At 43.9% G+C, this 16,048-nt stretch overlaps 1 protein-coding gene across 1 annotated transcript in view; it reads right to left on the reverse strand.

Annotated features, from left to right (window-relative positions):
• SMARCC1 (SWI/SNF related BAF chromatin remodeling complex subunit C1) overlaps positions 1-16,048 on the reverse strand; it is a 184,487-nt gene that overhangs the window by 127,774 nt on the left and 40,665 nt on the right. Inside the window, exons 7-8 of the mRNA XM_074946484.1 lie at positions 15,267-15,336; positions 11,608-11,683 (exon numbers count right to left, since the gene is read on the reverse strand). Of these exons, the coding sequence (XP_074802585.1) occupies positions 11,608-11,683; positions 15,267-15,336 (146 nt within the window). The remainder of the gene's footprint in view (positions 1-11,607; positions 11,684-15,266; positions 15,337-16,048) is intronic.

The following is a 16,048-nucleotide window of genomic DNA, read 5'->3' on the forward strand; positions in this document are numbered from 1 at the left end:
AAGTGAAAGAGTTTTCAGCTAGCTATGGAAGACTGTCTAGAAAACCAGATACTGATTTACTTGGATAACCTCTTTGAATGGGCTTCTAGTTTAAATATGTAAGTAATAAAAATGGGCTTGAGCTTGATTTTAATATTTAAAACAAGATTTAAAGAGCTATTTATAAAATCAACCCCACCCCTCTCCAATCATCCAACCAAAAATTAATTTTCTTCTCCTGATCTGACCACAAAGACCTCCTCCTGCATTGATGCTAAACAAATTAGTAACAAAACACAACAGCATGAAATGTTCTTCTCTATGTATAAATGAATAAGCAGCATGTGCAATCTTTATTACAATTGTTTCCTTATCTTGTTTTCTTTCAATGAACTAAATCAAGAGAGAAACCATTGTGCCACAAACAGACCTCTAATCATGTAAAGGACCTAAATAAGGCTGCTATTGTTGTTTTGAGCCCTTACAAGTTCAATAGACTAGAAAGTGTTGATTTAGTTTTCATACCTAACAGCAGCAATGGTCAGAGTTCCAGTTAAATCATAACGCTTTTAATAAAAGCAAGATGTTAATGACTGTGCAAATGTCACTATAACAATCCATCACTGCTTTTCATACATCTGTTGGAAGGTTATTTTCGTACAATTGGCACAATTTTGCCATCGTCCAAATGCTTTTGGCAAGCTGGAATCAATCCAAGGGACATGAACTGTGCAATGTGCTCAGCAGAGCTTGCAGAAATTGGCATCTATTTCAGGACTGAGCCAAACCACAACCAGACTCAAGAGCTTAAATCACTAGCACGAACGCAGCAAATTTGCAAATCTATGCAAGCCCTTAACTCATTCTAGTGATATCACCCCCAAAACAGCTAAGAATTGATTTCAATAAAGTGAAAGACCACAGCAAGAGTTTATTTTCTTCATCACCTTTAAAATGGAAGGACCTAACCGAAAATGGTTAACTTCTCTATGCAAGAAGAAATCAGAATTTTAATTTCCAGTGCTTTGGCTGCTGCTATAGTATGTTGGGGGTTTAAAGCAGTTCCTACAACAGCAATCCTTCATAATTCTGTACAAAAATTCAGTTATTACAGTGCTTTCTGCTTTTATTACACCCTTCATCAAAGGATGTCGAACCACTTTACAAAAAAAGCATTGCCAATTATTTCCGTAACTGCTGTTTGAAATGTGTCGCTCATGTTCATTCCACGTTAGGTGTGTGTGTGCCATGTGATCTGCTGGCGGAGATTTTTCCCTGTGTGGTATCCGTCAGACTGGTCCTAGTGCCCTCTGGAGCTGTGTGCATATGCGCTGGCATAAGGGTCACTACTGGTCACATACCCTCTCAGTTCCTTCTTGCCGGTAACTCCGACAGAGGGGTACAAGGGTGGGTCATGGAATGGATATGAGCAACACAAAGAATCATTATAGAATCATAGGACTGGAAGGGACCTCGAGAGGTCATCTAGTCCAGTCCCCTGCACTCGTAGCAGGACTAATTATCTCGACCATTCCTGACAGGTGTTTGTCTAACCTGCTCTTAAAAATCCCCAATGATGGAGATTCCACAACCTCCCTATGCAATTTATTCCAGTGCTTAACCACCCTGACAGTTAGGAAGTTTTTCCTAATGTCCAACCTAAACCACCCTTGCTGCAATTTAAGCCCATTGCTTCTTGTCCTATCCTCGGAGGTTAAGAAGAACAATTCTTCTCCCTCCTCCTTGTAACACTCTTTTACGTACTTGAAAATTGTTACGTCCTCTCTCAGTCTTCTCTTTTCCAAGCTAAACAAAACCAATTTTTTCAATCTTCCCTCACAGATCATGTTTTCTAGACTTTGAGTCATTTTTGTTGCTCTTCTCTGGACTTTCTCCAATTTGTCCATATCTTTCCTGAAACATGGCACCCAAAACTGGACACAATACTCCATTTGAGGCCTAATCAACATAGAGTAAAGTGGAAGAATTACTTCTCGTGGCTTGTTTACAACACTCCTGCTTATACATCCCAGAATGATGATGATTTTTTTTTTTTTTGCAACAGCGTTACGCTGTTGACTCATATTTAGCTTGTGGTTCACTATGACCCCCAGATCCCTTTCCGCAGTACTCCTAGGCAGTCATTTCCTATTTTATGTGTGTGTAACTGATTGTTCCTTCCTAAATGGAGTACTTTGCATTTGTCCTTATTGAATTTCATCCTATTTACTTTAGACCATTTCTCCAGCTTGTCCAGGTCATTTTGAATTTTAATCTTATCCTCCAAAGCACTTGCAACCCCTCCCAACTTGGTATTGTCCGCAAACTTTATAAGTGTACTCTCTATGCCATTATCTCAATCACTGATGAAGATATTGAACAGAACAGGACCCAGAACTGATCCCTGCGGGACCCTACTCGTTATAACCTTCCAGTATGAACAACGGATGACTACTCTCTGGGAACAGTTTTCCAACCAGTTTTGTACCCACCTTATAATAGCTCCATCTAGGTTGCATTCCCCTAGTTTATTTATGAGAAGGTCATGTGGGACAGTATCAAAAGCTTTACTAAAATCAAGATATACCACATCTCAAAGAACAGTTATGGAAAGGTTAGTAACCGTTTCCTCCTTTCTGAATATGTTCTATGTTAGGTTACTCACAAGCAGTACCCCCAGCGGTGGGCTCGGAGTTCACGGACTTGCTTACAGCAATACCACTCTCCTGAAACTGGCATCAAACAGGACTTGTTGGGTGATGGCATAGCGAGATGCGAAGGTGTGTACTGATAACCAGACTGCAGCCCTGCAGACATCCTGGATCGGGACCCGTGTGAGGAACACTGCTAACGAAGCCTGGGCTCTTGTGGAGTGAGCGGTTAAGATGGCCGAAGGTGGGACATTCGCCTGCTTGTAGCACACCCAAATACAGATGGTTATCCGGGCTGACGCAGGTAGCCCTCTCACCCTTTTCAATACTGCTACGAAGAGTTGCATGGATGTGTGGAAGGGTTCAGTCCTCTCCATAGAAAAGGCAAGGGTATTCCTAATGAGTCCAATGAGTGAAGCAGCCATTACTCAGAGTTCTTGAGAGGCTCCAGGAAGAAAACTGGCGGAAAAATGGTTATAGAATTGTGACGCCACCTTTGGCAGAAAGGCTGGGTGGGGCCGCAGTTGGACCTTGTCCTTGAAGAACAGTGTGTAAGGCAGTTTTGATATAAGGGCCTTGGTTTCAGAGACCCTTCTGACCGATGTGTTTGCTATCAAGAAGGCGACTTTCCAAGAGAGAAGCAGCAGAGGGCACAATGCTAGCGGCTCAAATGCGGGGGGACCCGTGAGTCTCAACAGAATAAGGTTTAAGTCCCATGGGGGGGGGGGGGGGAGAAAATCAGCTCATGAGGATAGAGCTTCTCCAACTCCTTGAGAAACTGTACCATCATCTCGTGGGAGAACACTGACCTGCCGTTCACTGGAGGGTGGAAGGCTGAGACTGCTGCTAAGGCATCTTCATAAATGCGAATGCCGGTCCCTGCTGCTTTAAGTGGAGCAAGTAGTCCAAGATACATTGAAGGAAGATCGAGACAGAGAGAGCTTGTTAAGATGCCCATGTCGAGGAGCATTTACACTTGGCAGCAGGTAGGTAGCCCTGGTAAACGGCTTTCTACTCCCTAACAAGACCTGCGGACCTGTTCTGAGCAAGCTTGTTCCTCTAGGTTCAGCCATGCAGCAACCACACAATTAGGTTCAGGGAGGCAAGGTTCAGGTGAAGCAACCGGCTGTGGTCTTGTGAGATTAGGTCCAGACAGAGTGGAATTGAGAGTGAAGATGCTACTGACAGATCAAGGAGTGTGCCAAACCAGTGATGGGGTGGACATGCCAGGGTTATCAGAATAACTCTCTCCTTGTCTCATTTGACTTTTAGCAGAACCTTGTCAACCAGAGGGATCCGAGGAAAGGCACAGAATCGGAGATCTGACCATGGGAGCAGAAAAGCATCGGAGAGGGAGTGCGGGCTGTGCACATGCAGCAAGCAAAACTGATGGCATTTCCTGTTCTGTCTGGTAGCGAACAGGTCTGCCGGGGGGGGGGGGGGGGGGGCACCTTTAGAAGATTAACCTGGTGACCTCTAAAAGTGAAGGGACCACTTATGGTATTAGGAAAAGGATCTGCTGAGGTGATCCACCAGTACATTCGGGGCTCCTGGGACATGTGACACCTCAAGAAGAATGGAGTGCTTCCTGCAGATGTCCTATAGACATAGGGGCTGAAGATCAGGCCCCTCCCTGCTTGTTGATATAGAACATGGCCATGGTATTATCTGTCAGGACTTGCACCACTTTGCCTGAGATCTGGGGAAGGAACACTTGGCAAGCTACACGTACTGCCCTGAGATCCGTGACATTTATGTGCAGGGAGAGTTCTTGGGGCCAGAGGCCCTGAATCCTGAGGTTGTTGTGGTTGGCTCCCCACCCTAAGTCCGATATGTCCGAGATTAAAGCTACAGACGGTCGGAGAGTAGCAAAGGGCACCCCCATCATTACTCATCTTGGGTCTTTCCACCATTGCAGGGAGGCAAGGACATGGGGAAGAACTGTGAGTATATAGAGTCCAAATGGTGTCTGCTGAGGGACTATACCGACACTAGCCACATCTGGAGGGGGGAAGTCTTGCATGTTGAAACACAAGTGCATGCCACCATGTGCCCCAGTTGCTTGAGGCAAACCCAAGCTGTCGTAATTGGGTGGACCATGACATCAGATATCAGGTCCGACATGGTCATGAATTGGGCTTCCGGCAGGAAGGCCCTACCTTGGATCAAGTCAAGCACTCCCCAATACATTCTATTCTCTGAACCGAGACAAGAATTGACTTTTATCAGCAGACCCAGTGCTCGGAAGGTGGTTTGGACTGTGCTGATGCTGTTCTGAACTTGAGCCTGCCAGCCTTTGATCAGCCAGTCATCAAGGTACAGGTAGACCTGGATGCCTCACCATTTAAGGAAGGCTGCTACCTCCACACATAGATTTTGTGAAAATCCGGGGGGGGCCCACTGACAGGCTGAAGGGAAGAGTGGTGAATTGGTAGTGGTGCTGACCCTGAGACAAACCTGAGAAATCTTCTGTGACCACAAAAAATAGAAATGTGAAAATATACATCCTTTAAGTCAAGGATGGTGTAACAGTCTCCTGGATCCAGAGAGATCATGCGGAACCTGTTCCTTAAGGTATCTGTTGAGGTGACGCAGGTCCAGGATGGTTCAGATTTCCCCTTTGGCCTTTGGGATTAGGAAATATCACGAGTAAAAACCTCTTTCGTCTCAAATCTTGTTGAACACCTCCCCCACCCCTATTCGTAGGAGGGGCTGCACCTCCTAGGCGAGGAGATGCTCGTGAGAAGGATCCCTGAAGAAGGACGGGGAAGGAGAATTGGAGGGAGAGGCGGATGAAAATTGAAGGGTATAGCCAATTGTCACTGTACTTAGAACACAACAGTCCGATGTTATATATGACCATGCTGGGCTAAAGTGTGACAGATGGTCCAAAAGTAAAAAGGGGAATGGATCCGAAATGGTGATTGGTACAGCAGCCTTGTGTGCACCTTCAAAACACCTGCTTGGGCCCCCTGGAGTACCTCTGAGACCCTGGCTGGGAGGCTGAGGTGGATGAGTGTGGTTAGCACCATTTATAACCTTTCCCTTTGTAGAGCTCTTATCTTGGAGGCACCGAGAAACAAGGAGGCTGTTGCGGTCTGAAGTGCTTCCTGAAAGCCAGCAGAGCATAAAGGCCGAAAAATCGTAGGGTGGTCCTAGAGGAGCCTTTGGAGGGGAGGCCCTAGATGGACTGTTGGACCTTGTGAGAAAGCTCCAAGGACTGGAGCCAAGAACGCCACCTCACAGTGACAGTGGAGGCCATTGTCCTGGCTGTCACATTGACTGCATTCAGAGCCACCTGTAGAGAAGTTGTAGCCACATTTTTACCCTCTTCCAAGAGGGCAGCAATTCTTGCCTTGCATCTTGGGGCAGGGAGTCTTTACATTTAGCCAGTGAGTCCCACAGATTATAACTGTATCTCCCCAGCAAAGCTTGCTGGTTAGAGCTAGGTAGTTGAAGGCTACCTGTCTAATTAACCTTTCTTCCGAAAAGGTTGTGCTCAAGTGGCCCTGCCTGTCCCTCATTTGCTGCAGCTGCCACCATAGATCTTGGAGGATAGTGCGAGTATAAGTATTTGAACCCACTCACTGGCACATAATAATTTTTCTCTGCCCTCCGTGAGGCGGGGGAAGAGAAGAAGGAGTTTGCCATAGGGTCTTGACTGGTCCAATCGCCACCTCATTGATGTGTAAGGCCACCTTGGAGGAAGCTACTGCAGCCAGGATCTCAGTAAGGCTGTGGGGTGTCTCTTTAAGCTCCTCAATTTCCAGACTCAGGTTTGCAGCTACCCATTTCAAAAGGTCCTGATGGGCCCTGAAATCACCCTGCAGAATCAGGCTATTGGGTCCTGTGAAAGCCTTGTGTGGAGAGGATGAGGAGGAAGTTTGCACAAGAGGAGGGGTTCCCTCTTCTTCCTCAGCCTCAGCGATGTCCAACCAGGGTTGGTACTAAAGTTGGGGTCTGATGCTGAGCAAGAAGGAGTGGTAGCGTGCCTCCCGGAAACGACCAAGTAGGAGCGATGGGAGGGAGGACCCAGTGCCAGGGGAAATCCCCAGTGGTTCCAGTACAGCCACTGCATTGGCCAGTGACCCATTGGGAGGACCGGTACTGAAGTCCGGTGGCGCATAGGTTGGATACCTGTGGTGAGCCTGAGGTTGTTCCCCTTTGGACTCAGAAGAGAGGTCTCTCTCAGAGACCATGGAGGAGTGGTAGCTGATTCTGCCACCATGCGATGCCCAGGTTCTGGGACCGGTGGTGGACCAGAGATGGTTGGGACACTGGGATCAGGGTCGGATTGCCTCTACAAGGTGCCAGGGGGTCTTGTGCTGGGAATGAGCCTGATGCCCTCTGTTCCTTCTTGATTCTGGACACTGGAGCTGGAGGGTGTCCCAACAGAGCTGGAGGGGACCGAGAGAGAAAGTAGGACTCTTGCTGCTTGAACAGCCTCTGAGATCGACGGAACAGCCAAGGTGGCTTCCGGTTGTTGGCGGAGGGTCCCGCACCAGACTCATCACTCTAGGCGGAGTTGACAGTGCCATCATGGGCCTGGGAATGGAAGAGTGGCCTGGCACAGGTCTCACTGTGCTGCCTTCCCTCCCCGCACTCTGTCTTCTTCACCCGTGAGTGCCGTCTGTTGGTGCACTGCTTTTTGTGCTTTTTCCTTGGCACCTAGATAATAAATAGTGCCAGGAAGAGCTCAGTGCCAGAGCAGCACTTCGCCCCAATGCCGAGATGCCTGGTGTCAGATCAGAGCACCTCTGCTCTGAGTCTGGTCTGAGGACAGCTTCCATGAAGACAGCCTTCAGCCTAATGTCTCTGCCCTTTTTAAGGCATGGTCTAAAGTCCCGACAGATCTGGCACTTGTCCTTCATGTGAGTCTTCCACCAAGCACTTCAAGTAGTTGGAGTACGGATCACTCATGGGCATAGGTTTGCCATAGAAGGCATAAGGTTTGAAGCCCGGGGATCATGGCATGCCTGGCCCCTGGGGCGACTGAGTCCCTTGACGACAGGATCTATTTACACTATGTACAATAATATTAATTACAAAAACTATACATACTAAACCATGATAACTAAGAACGAAGAGCGAGAGTCCAAAACCCCTGGGAAGAAAGCCTTGCCAAAGCAAAAAGGGTTGGTCCAGCAACTGTCACGGGCGGTAAGAAGGAACTGAAAGTGTTCATGGCTGGCAGCACTCCTTATACTGGTGCATGAGCGCACAGCTCCAGAGGGCGCTAGAGCCAGCCCAATGGATACCGCTACGGGAAAAATCTATGGCAATGGTGCACGCAGTGTGCACACACCTAACATGGAATGGACATGAGCAAGCACTCGAAGAAAAAACAAACAGTCTCAACAAAGCTGTGAGGTAAGTGAAATAAGGATCACATCACCATCACTGAAATACAGGTTTCAGAGTAACAGCCGTGTTAGTGTGTATTCGCAAAAAGAAAAGGAGTACTTGTGGCACCTTAGAGACTAACCAATTTATTTGAGCATAAGCTTTCGTGAGCTACAGCTCACTTCATCGGATGCATACTGTGGAAAGTGTAGAAGATCTTTTTATACACACAAAGCATGAAAAAATACCTCCCCCCACCCCACTCTCCTGCTGGTAATAGCTTATCTAAAGTGATCACTCTCCTTACAATGTGTATGATAATCAAGGTGGGCCATTTCCAGCACAAATCCAGGTTTTAACAAGAACGTCTAAGGGGGGGGGGGTAGGAAAAAACAAGGGGAAATAGGTTACCTTGCATAATGACTTAGCCACTCCCAGTGTCTATTCAAGCCTAAGTTAATTGTATCCAATTCGCAAATGAATTCCAATTCAGCAGTCTCTCGCTGGAGTCTGGATTTGAAGTTTTTTTTTTTTGTAATATCGCAACTTTCATGTCTGTAATCGCGTGACCAGAGAGATTGAAGTGTTCTCCCACTGGTTTATGAATGTTATAATTCTTGACATCCGATTTGTGTCCATTTATTCTTTTACGTAGAGACTGTCCAGTCTGACCAAGGTACATGGCAGAGGAGCATTGCTGGCACATTATGGCATATATCACATTGGTGGATGTGCAGGTGAACGAGCCTCTGATAGTGTGGCTGATGTGATTAGGCCCTGTGATGGTGTCCCCTGAATAGATATGTGGGCACAACTGGCAACGGGCTTTGTTTCAAGGATAGGTTCCTGAGTTAGCGGTTCTGTTGTGTGGTATGTGGTTGCTGGTGAGTATTTGCTTCAGGTTGGGGGGCTGTCTGTAGGCAAGGACTGGCCTGTCTCCCAAGATTTGTGAGAGTGTTGGGTCATCCTTCAGGATAGGTTGTAGATCCTTAATAATGCGTTGGAGGGGTTTTAGTTGGGGACTGAAGGTGACGGCTAGTGGCGTTCTGTTATTTTCTTTGTTAGGCCTGTCCTGTAGTAGGTGACTTCTGGGAACTCTTCTGGCTCTATCAATCTGTTTCTTCACTTCCGCAGGTGGGTATTGTAGTTGTAAGAATGCTTGATAGAGATCTTGTAGGTGTTTGTCTCTGTCTGAGGGGTTGGAGAAAAAACCTGGATTTGTGCTGGAAATGGCCCAACTTGATTATCATACACTTTGTAAGGAGAGTGATCACTTTAGATAAGCTATTACCAGCAGGAGAGTGGGGTGGGGGGAGGTATTTTTTCATGCTTTGTGTGTATAAAAAGATCTTCTACACTTTCCACAGTATGCATCCGATGAAGTGAGCTGTAGCTCACGAAAGCTTATGCTCAAATAAATTGGTTAGTCTCTAAGGTGCCACAAGTACTCCTTTTCTTTTTACTGAAATACAGCTACCTCTTGGATGAGACAAATTAGTTCTCAGAGAACCTTGCAATGCTACATAACAATTGTGGGAAGTGAAAGTGCAAGGCAATTTTAGACGAGAAATAAAAATCAGCGGACCTGGAATTTGCCTCTATTACAATGCCCCAGGGGCATTGATTCAAGTACTACAGAAAGTGGTGTTGGGGATTCAAAAAGAACCGAATAAGTGTTTTTTCAGAAAGAGTCTGGATAGCCATCTGTCTTGGATGGTTTAGATACAACAAACCCTGCATCTTGGCAAGGAGTTAGACTAGATGACTCGATGGTTCTATGAATGCCCAATATGCTGTTAAAGGAGCTGTAATACTGGAATTGCCAACTTTCAGAGGAGACACTATGAAGGGATGAAACAGACAGGAAAGGGTTATGAGCTGCTTGCCTGTCACATAACTCAGCTGGGATTAAAGAAAGGGGTGTGTCATTCTTTCAGGACTAAGAGGCCAAGGGAAAGACCTCTGGGTCTGCAGCATGCTTTGATCAGGGGAATTTATTTGTTTTGTGTTACTTCATATTTTGTGTGTTTTTTTAAAAAAAAAACAAAGTTATGCCCTTAGGCAAGGGCCTGAAACAGACTCCGCGAGCACAGCACTGATGTTTCCTGGGCTGGAGAGATACTGATTACCCGTGGGGATTAAAAATACCATGGCACTTTTTCAGAGAGTCTAAACCAAAAGGGACCCACTGTGTTAATCTAGTCTGACCTCCTGTATAACACAGGCCACAGAACTTCCCCGAAATAAATCCTAAAGCAGATCTTTCAGAAAAAATGTCCAATCTTGATTTAAAAATTATCAGTGACAGAAAATCCACCACAACCCCTGGTAAATTGTTCCAATGGTTAGTTTATTCTCACTGTTATAAATGTATACCTCACTTCCAGTCTGAATTTGTTTAGCTTCAACTTTCCAGCCACTGGATTGTGTTATAACCTTTCTTTTTGAGATTGAGGAGCCCAATATTTGTCCCCCATGTAGGGACTTTCAGACTAATCAAGTCACCCCTTAAATTTTCTCTTTGTTAAGCTAATTAGATGAGCTCCTTGAGTCTATCACTATAAGGTATGTTTTCTAATTCTTTAATCATTCTTGTGGCTCTTCTCTGAACCCTCTCTAATTTATCAGCATCCTTCTTTAATTGTGGACACAAAATGGTACACAGCATTCCAACAGTGGTTGCACCAATGTCAAATACAAAGGTAAAGTAAGCGCTCTACTCCTACTTGAGATTCCTGTTTATGCAACCAAGGATTGCATTAGCCCTTTTGACCACAGCACTGGGAACACACATTCAGGTAATTACCTACCTCAACCCCCAAATCTTTCTCAAAGTCACTGCTTTCCAGGATGATAATCATACTCCTGGGGGATTCTATTTAACATTTACATTACAGTAATGCCCAGGGACCAACCAAATCAGGGTCCAATCATAAGGATGCTACCCTCATGTTCTAGGCAGATCTCAGTTTGTATATTACAGTCTATCCAAGTTCCCCCTGAAATTTGATCACAAATGGTATTTTTCCACTTTCAGTCCTAAACGGTTGTATGATGATGCTATGCCCAACTAAACAGTTGCTAGGTTCTACCTCAACAGTGGCTGAAATTTAGTGGTGAGTAAAGAGATTCTGATAGTACAGAGCACTTTGAATGAGGCCTAATTAAATGTAAGAGATTATCCTTGGCATAACAGGGATGTGTTATTTCCTCTTTCCCGTTCTTTATAATCACCAGAAGCAACATTTGGGTCATCTCCAAACCAAAGAAATGTGGGTGTTTTATATGTTAATTGTGATACTAAAAATATTGATTTTGACTTTTTCCATGTAAGTGGGAAAGACTGCATGCACATGCATCTGTCGTTAGATGTTTGGCTGCGTGTGTGTGTTTTTTGTGTGCTGTACTGACTCTGGCCAAATAGCCCATACAACAGGCTCTGATCGAACTGCTCAATAAATCCACAGACTCAGTTTTTAGCCTCAGGTTCATACCAGGCCTTTAACACAAGGCCTTATATCTCAGGCCCTCTTTCTACTACATCAATATCCTTTCAAAATACCCTCCAGAACAGCACCTCAGGATACAACATACTTAAATAGCACTTCAGAACAATTTTTTTAAAGGCTCTCACCTTCCATGGTTTTTCTGGAATTGGAGCATCTTCAATTTCAGCTTCAATGTCACTAGCATGAACCCAAGTATCATAGCTAAAAGGGAAATCGGAAGAGAAAAAATGAATTGGTTCTCTAGGTTGTTCATCCCAAAAACCACTGGCAAGAGCGTTTCTTGAGCCATCAAAGCATGTTCAAATCATACCACTAGGACAGAATGGTGTCAAGTTATTTTCTATCATAAGAACATTTGCTGGCTTCTCTCAGAGGAATATTAAAAAAAATGCAGTGGAAAAAGGAGTGATTCAATGCAACTGATGCAATACAGAAATTTAAATTTCTGAGTTAGAAATTTATAAAAGCTCACAAACAGTGAAATTATATATTTTCTGATAATTTCAGGTTTCGGTGGTGTTTAAGGAATTCCTGAGTGAATTCCTATTTCTCTGCACCATTAATTTATTAAGTTGCTCCCATGTTTCTTAACCTTATCGATTTTAATTAAGATTCATTAGACTCCGAAAATAAAAGGCAGCAATACAATCTTTCCCACAAGCCTCTAGCTCTACAGAATCCATCTGACCATTATTTTCCTGTTTCACCAAATTACGTGCCATCCCAAAAAATGGTGACTTGCAACAGTTCAACCAAAAAAAAGTCAGATAACTTTGTAATCAACACTAGGCATGTGATAAAGACCCAAGCAGGCCACAGCATTTCTTTGCTCTGACTTTAATTGGCTGGATTGGTCTGATTTTTATACGGACACAGTTGGTACGCAGAACTGAATATAACTGATGTAAAAATAAAAGTGTACTAAAAATGCTTTATTGCAAAATGAAGATGTAATTAGGAAGTGTCGTCCCATCCCTCCCACCTGCGAATTTGGTGTTCACTTCTGCTGGACACATACACACAACCCTGTTGAAATCAACGAGTCCTGCAAGCATACCACAACAGACACTTTGGCCCTAGGAAGGGATTTTTTTCAATAGAAATTTTTACATTTAGGTTTGCAGATTCCTAGTGCAAAGGCCATTTACACCAAGCTGTCATTGAAATCTACACAGTTCCATGGGAAAATTTAGATTTACTTTCATGCTGGTTATTGGATGGCTGTAATGGGCATGATTATAAACAAATTCTTATCTACTGTAAATTTTCATCTCATATTCACACTACATAGTATGGTGCAATTAAACTCTAAACAGTGTCTTTGAGAAATAAGTTGGTGGGGTTGTATATTTAATAACTTTCAATCCAATTAGGTCAATATATAAAAGTGTGGGTGTTTTTTGGGTTTTTTTTTTTTTAATATTAAGCATACACACAACCAACACAGAAAGCTACCTGGGATCTGAAAATGTAGTTGTGTTCTGCCTCTTACATCACACCATCAGTAATAAAGATCCTCAGCTAACAGCTGTAGTTAATTGTGGTTTTAACAAAGAGGGCAATTAATCACTGGAACAAATTAACCGAGAAGTGGTGGATTTGCCATTTCTTGATATCTTCAAATCAATTTCAGGAAGATATGCTTTAGTCAAACACAAGTTATTGGGCTTGATACGGGGTAGCTGGGTGAAGTTTAATGGCCTGTGATATACAGGAGGTCAGACTAGATGATCTAAGGGGCTCTTCTGGTTTTATGATCTATGAAAATATAAAATGGGATTAGACAGTGATACACACAAAATGGGAAATGACTGCCTAGGAAGGAGTACTGCAGAAAGAGATCTGGATATCATAGTGGATCACAAAATAAATATGAGTCAACAGTGTCACATTGTGCCAAAAAAAGCAAACATCATCCTGGGATGCATTAGCAGGAATATTGTAAGCAAGACACAAGAAGTAATGCTTCTGCTCTACTCTGTGCTGATTGGAACTCAACTGGATTATTGTGTCCAGTTCTGGGCACCATATTTCAGGAAAGATGTGGACAAACTGCAGAAGTCCAGAGAACAACAACAAAAATGACGAAAGGTCTAGCAAACATGACCTATGAGGGAAGATTGAAAAAAAATAAAAATAAAAATAGGCCTTTAATCTGGAGAAGAAAAGATTGAGCGGGGACATAACAGTTTTCAAATTCATAAAAGGTTCTTACAAGGAGGAGGGAGAAAAATTGTTCTTTTTAACCTCTGAGGATAGGACAAGCAGCAATGGGCTTAAATTGCAGCATGGGAGGTTTAGGTTGGACATTAGGAAAGACTTCCTATCTGCTAGGGTGGCTAAGCACTGGAATAAATTGCCTAGGGAGGTTGTGGAATCTCCATCATTGGAGATTTTTGAGAGGAGGTTAGACAAACACCTGTCAAGGACCGTCTAGACTCTAGATCAGTGGTTCTTAACCTTTACTGCAGCCTGCACCCCTTTGGTTCTCAAAATATGTTCTCGCGCCCCTTATCAAAAATCCAAATATGTTCTCGCAGCCCTTATCAAAAATCTTTGAAGTAGGTTAGTTCTTTAAACTTAGATATATTTTTTGCTTGTATACTACATAATAGTTTAAAAATGTATAATGTTAATAAATACATAGGTTTGATGAAACAAAGTAGTTGTACTTATGTGCCTGTGCTTAATTTGTGTTTTCGATGATTCACCTTCTAAAAAAAGCCTGGCATGTCTCGCACCCCCAGAAAGGGCATTTCGCACCCCCAGGGGGGCGTGCACCCCAGGTTAAGAACCACTGCTCTAGATAATACTTAGCCCTGCCTTGAGTGCAGGGGACTGGACTATCCTACGATTCTATGAAAAGGCACTAGACTGGGACTCAGGAGATTCAGGGTAAATTACGAGGTCTATCACAGACATTGAAGGAAAAGGTGCCATATCACCAGTCCATAACCACTGGCAGTATCACACTGAGCAGCTGTGTAGATTTTAATCTTAGGCTATGTCTACATTATGGAGCTTATGCTGGCATAGCCCTCTACAGTAGACACAGCCTATATTGACAGAAGTTTTTCTGCTGGTGTAGGACCACCACCTCTCTGAACTGCATTAGCTACATTAACATAACTGTGCCTACACTGGAGATTTTGTCAGCATAGCTCTGTTGATCAGGGGTGCGTTTTAGCCACACCGACACACACAGCTATGCTAATATAACTTTCAAGTATTATTAGAATGAACAAAATCTCTTTTCTCTAGTTCTGGGTACTGCAAGAATTACTAAGTCAGTAGGAGCCCATACAGCATGAGACTAATACTCTCTCTGTGTTGGGTGTTCTAGCCTGTGTTGTACAGTCATTAAAAAACCCCTGAAACAATCCAATCAGATGGTGTGCAAAATAGTGAAAATAAGCGCGTGTGTGGGGGAGGGGGGACGTTTAAACTTTTCTTTTACATGAAACTAACGGGCCTGACCCTGTGGCATTATTCTGTAGGACTAGAAAAGAAGAGCACAAGTACAGACCATACAAAGCTGGGATGTCACCATTTTGTTCTGAAAAACAATGTGCAAGTTCATTAAACTTAATCACAGCTGCAGAGCAGAAGGTGGTTTGACATCAGGAGGAATAAGACCCGCTAAAGTAAGAGGAATAGTTCGTCTGTATGAGATGATGGATTAAATCATCTGCAATTTCAAACTTCTAAGATTTAACACTTCTCTTTTTTAACAAGCTTTTTCAGGATTTAAGATGAAGGTTCTCTCCCCTCCTCCTTTCTTTACCTGTCTGGGTAAAAGCCCCAGTGCACCAACACCTGCTTATCTTTCTTCATCACAGGTCTCAACCATTCATCTGCAAAATGAAAAAAAAAAAAAAAAGTCAGATTGAGATAGTGAGCTAACTCAAGCAGAGTGGCTTTGCCATAATAAGAGCAGGATTTATTTCAGGCACCTCTACCAAATGTCAGAGGAGGCAGGGAAGCTGCAGGCTGTTTTTTAAGATACATTTTTTTAATTGAGCTACAGTGTGCTCAGGGTAAGCAGCAAGATATCATTAGCTTTCGTTTGGACTCTCATCTGTCCTAAAAACCCTACTCTTGGCCTTTGGACAAGATCTGCAGTGGGCCATTAGAAATGCAAGATCCGCAGTCCTGAGTAGCAGAATGAGATAGGTAAAGAATAGAGCTGCTGCAAACATAAGGCATCTGAGCAGCCTTGTTGCCACACTACAACTTAAAGAGTCTTTTTTTTTTTTTTTTAAACAAAGGCCTATTGTATTCCTTTTAGGCCCCTATAGATTCATAAATGGACCCACTGCCAATTTGTCCACAAGAATAAACCCACTTGAAGAGTTTAAGTCTCCATTGCTGACACTGCAGACTTTAACCCTGAGGTCACAGGCTAATCCCCAGAGTTTTAGCACCCTGGTGACTGGTCAGTGTGTAAAGGCTTGAAAGTGGTCACTAGAAGGCATTGTACTAGAAGAGGGGGAGGATTTCCAGCTGATGGGAAGTAGAGCTGGGTTAAGACTTGCCTGCCCTTGAAAACTCTCCCTCACACAGCCT

Source organism: Natator depressus, chromosome 2, assembly GCF_965152275.1.
Source record: "Natator depressus isolate rNatDep1 chromosome 2, rNatDep2.hap1, whole genome shotgun sequence".
Lineage (NCBI taxonomy): Eukaryota > Metazoa > Chordata > Testudines > Cheloniidae > Natator > Natator depressus.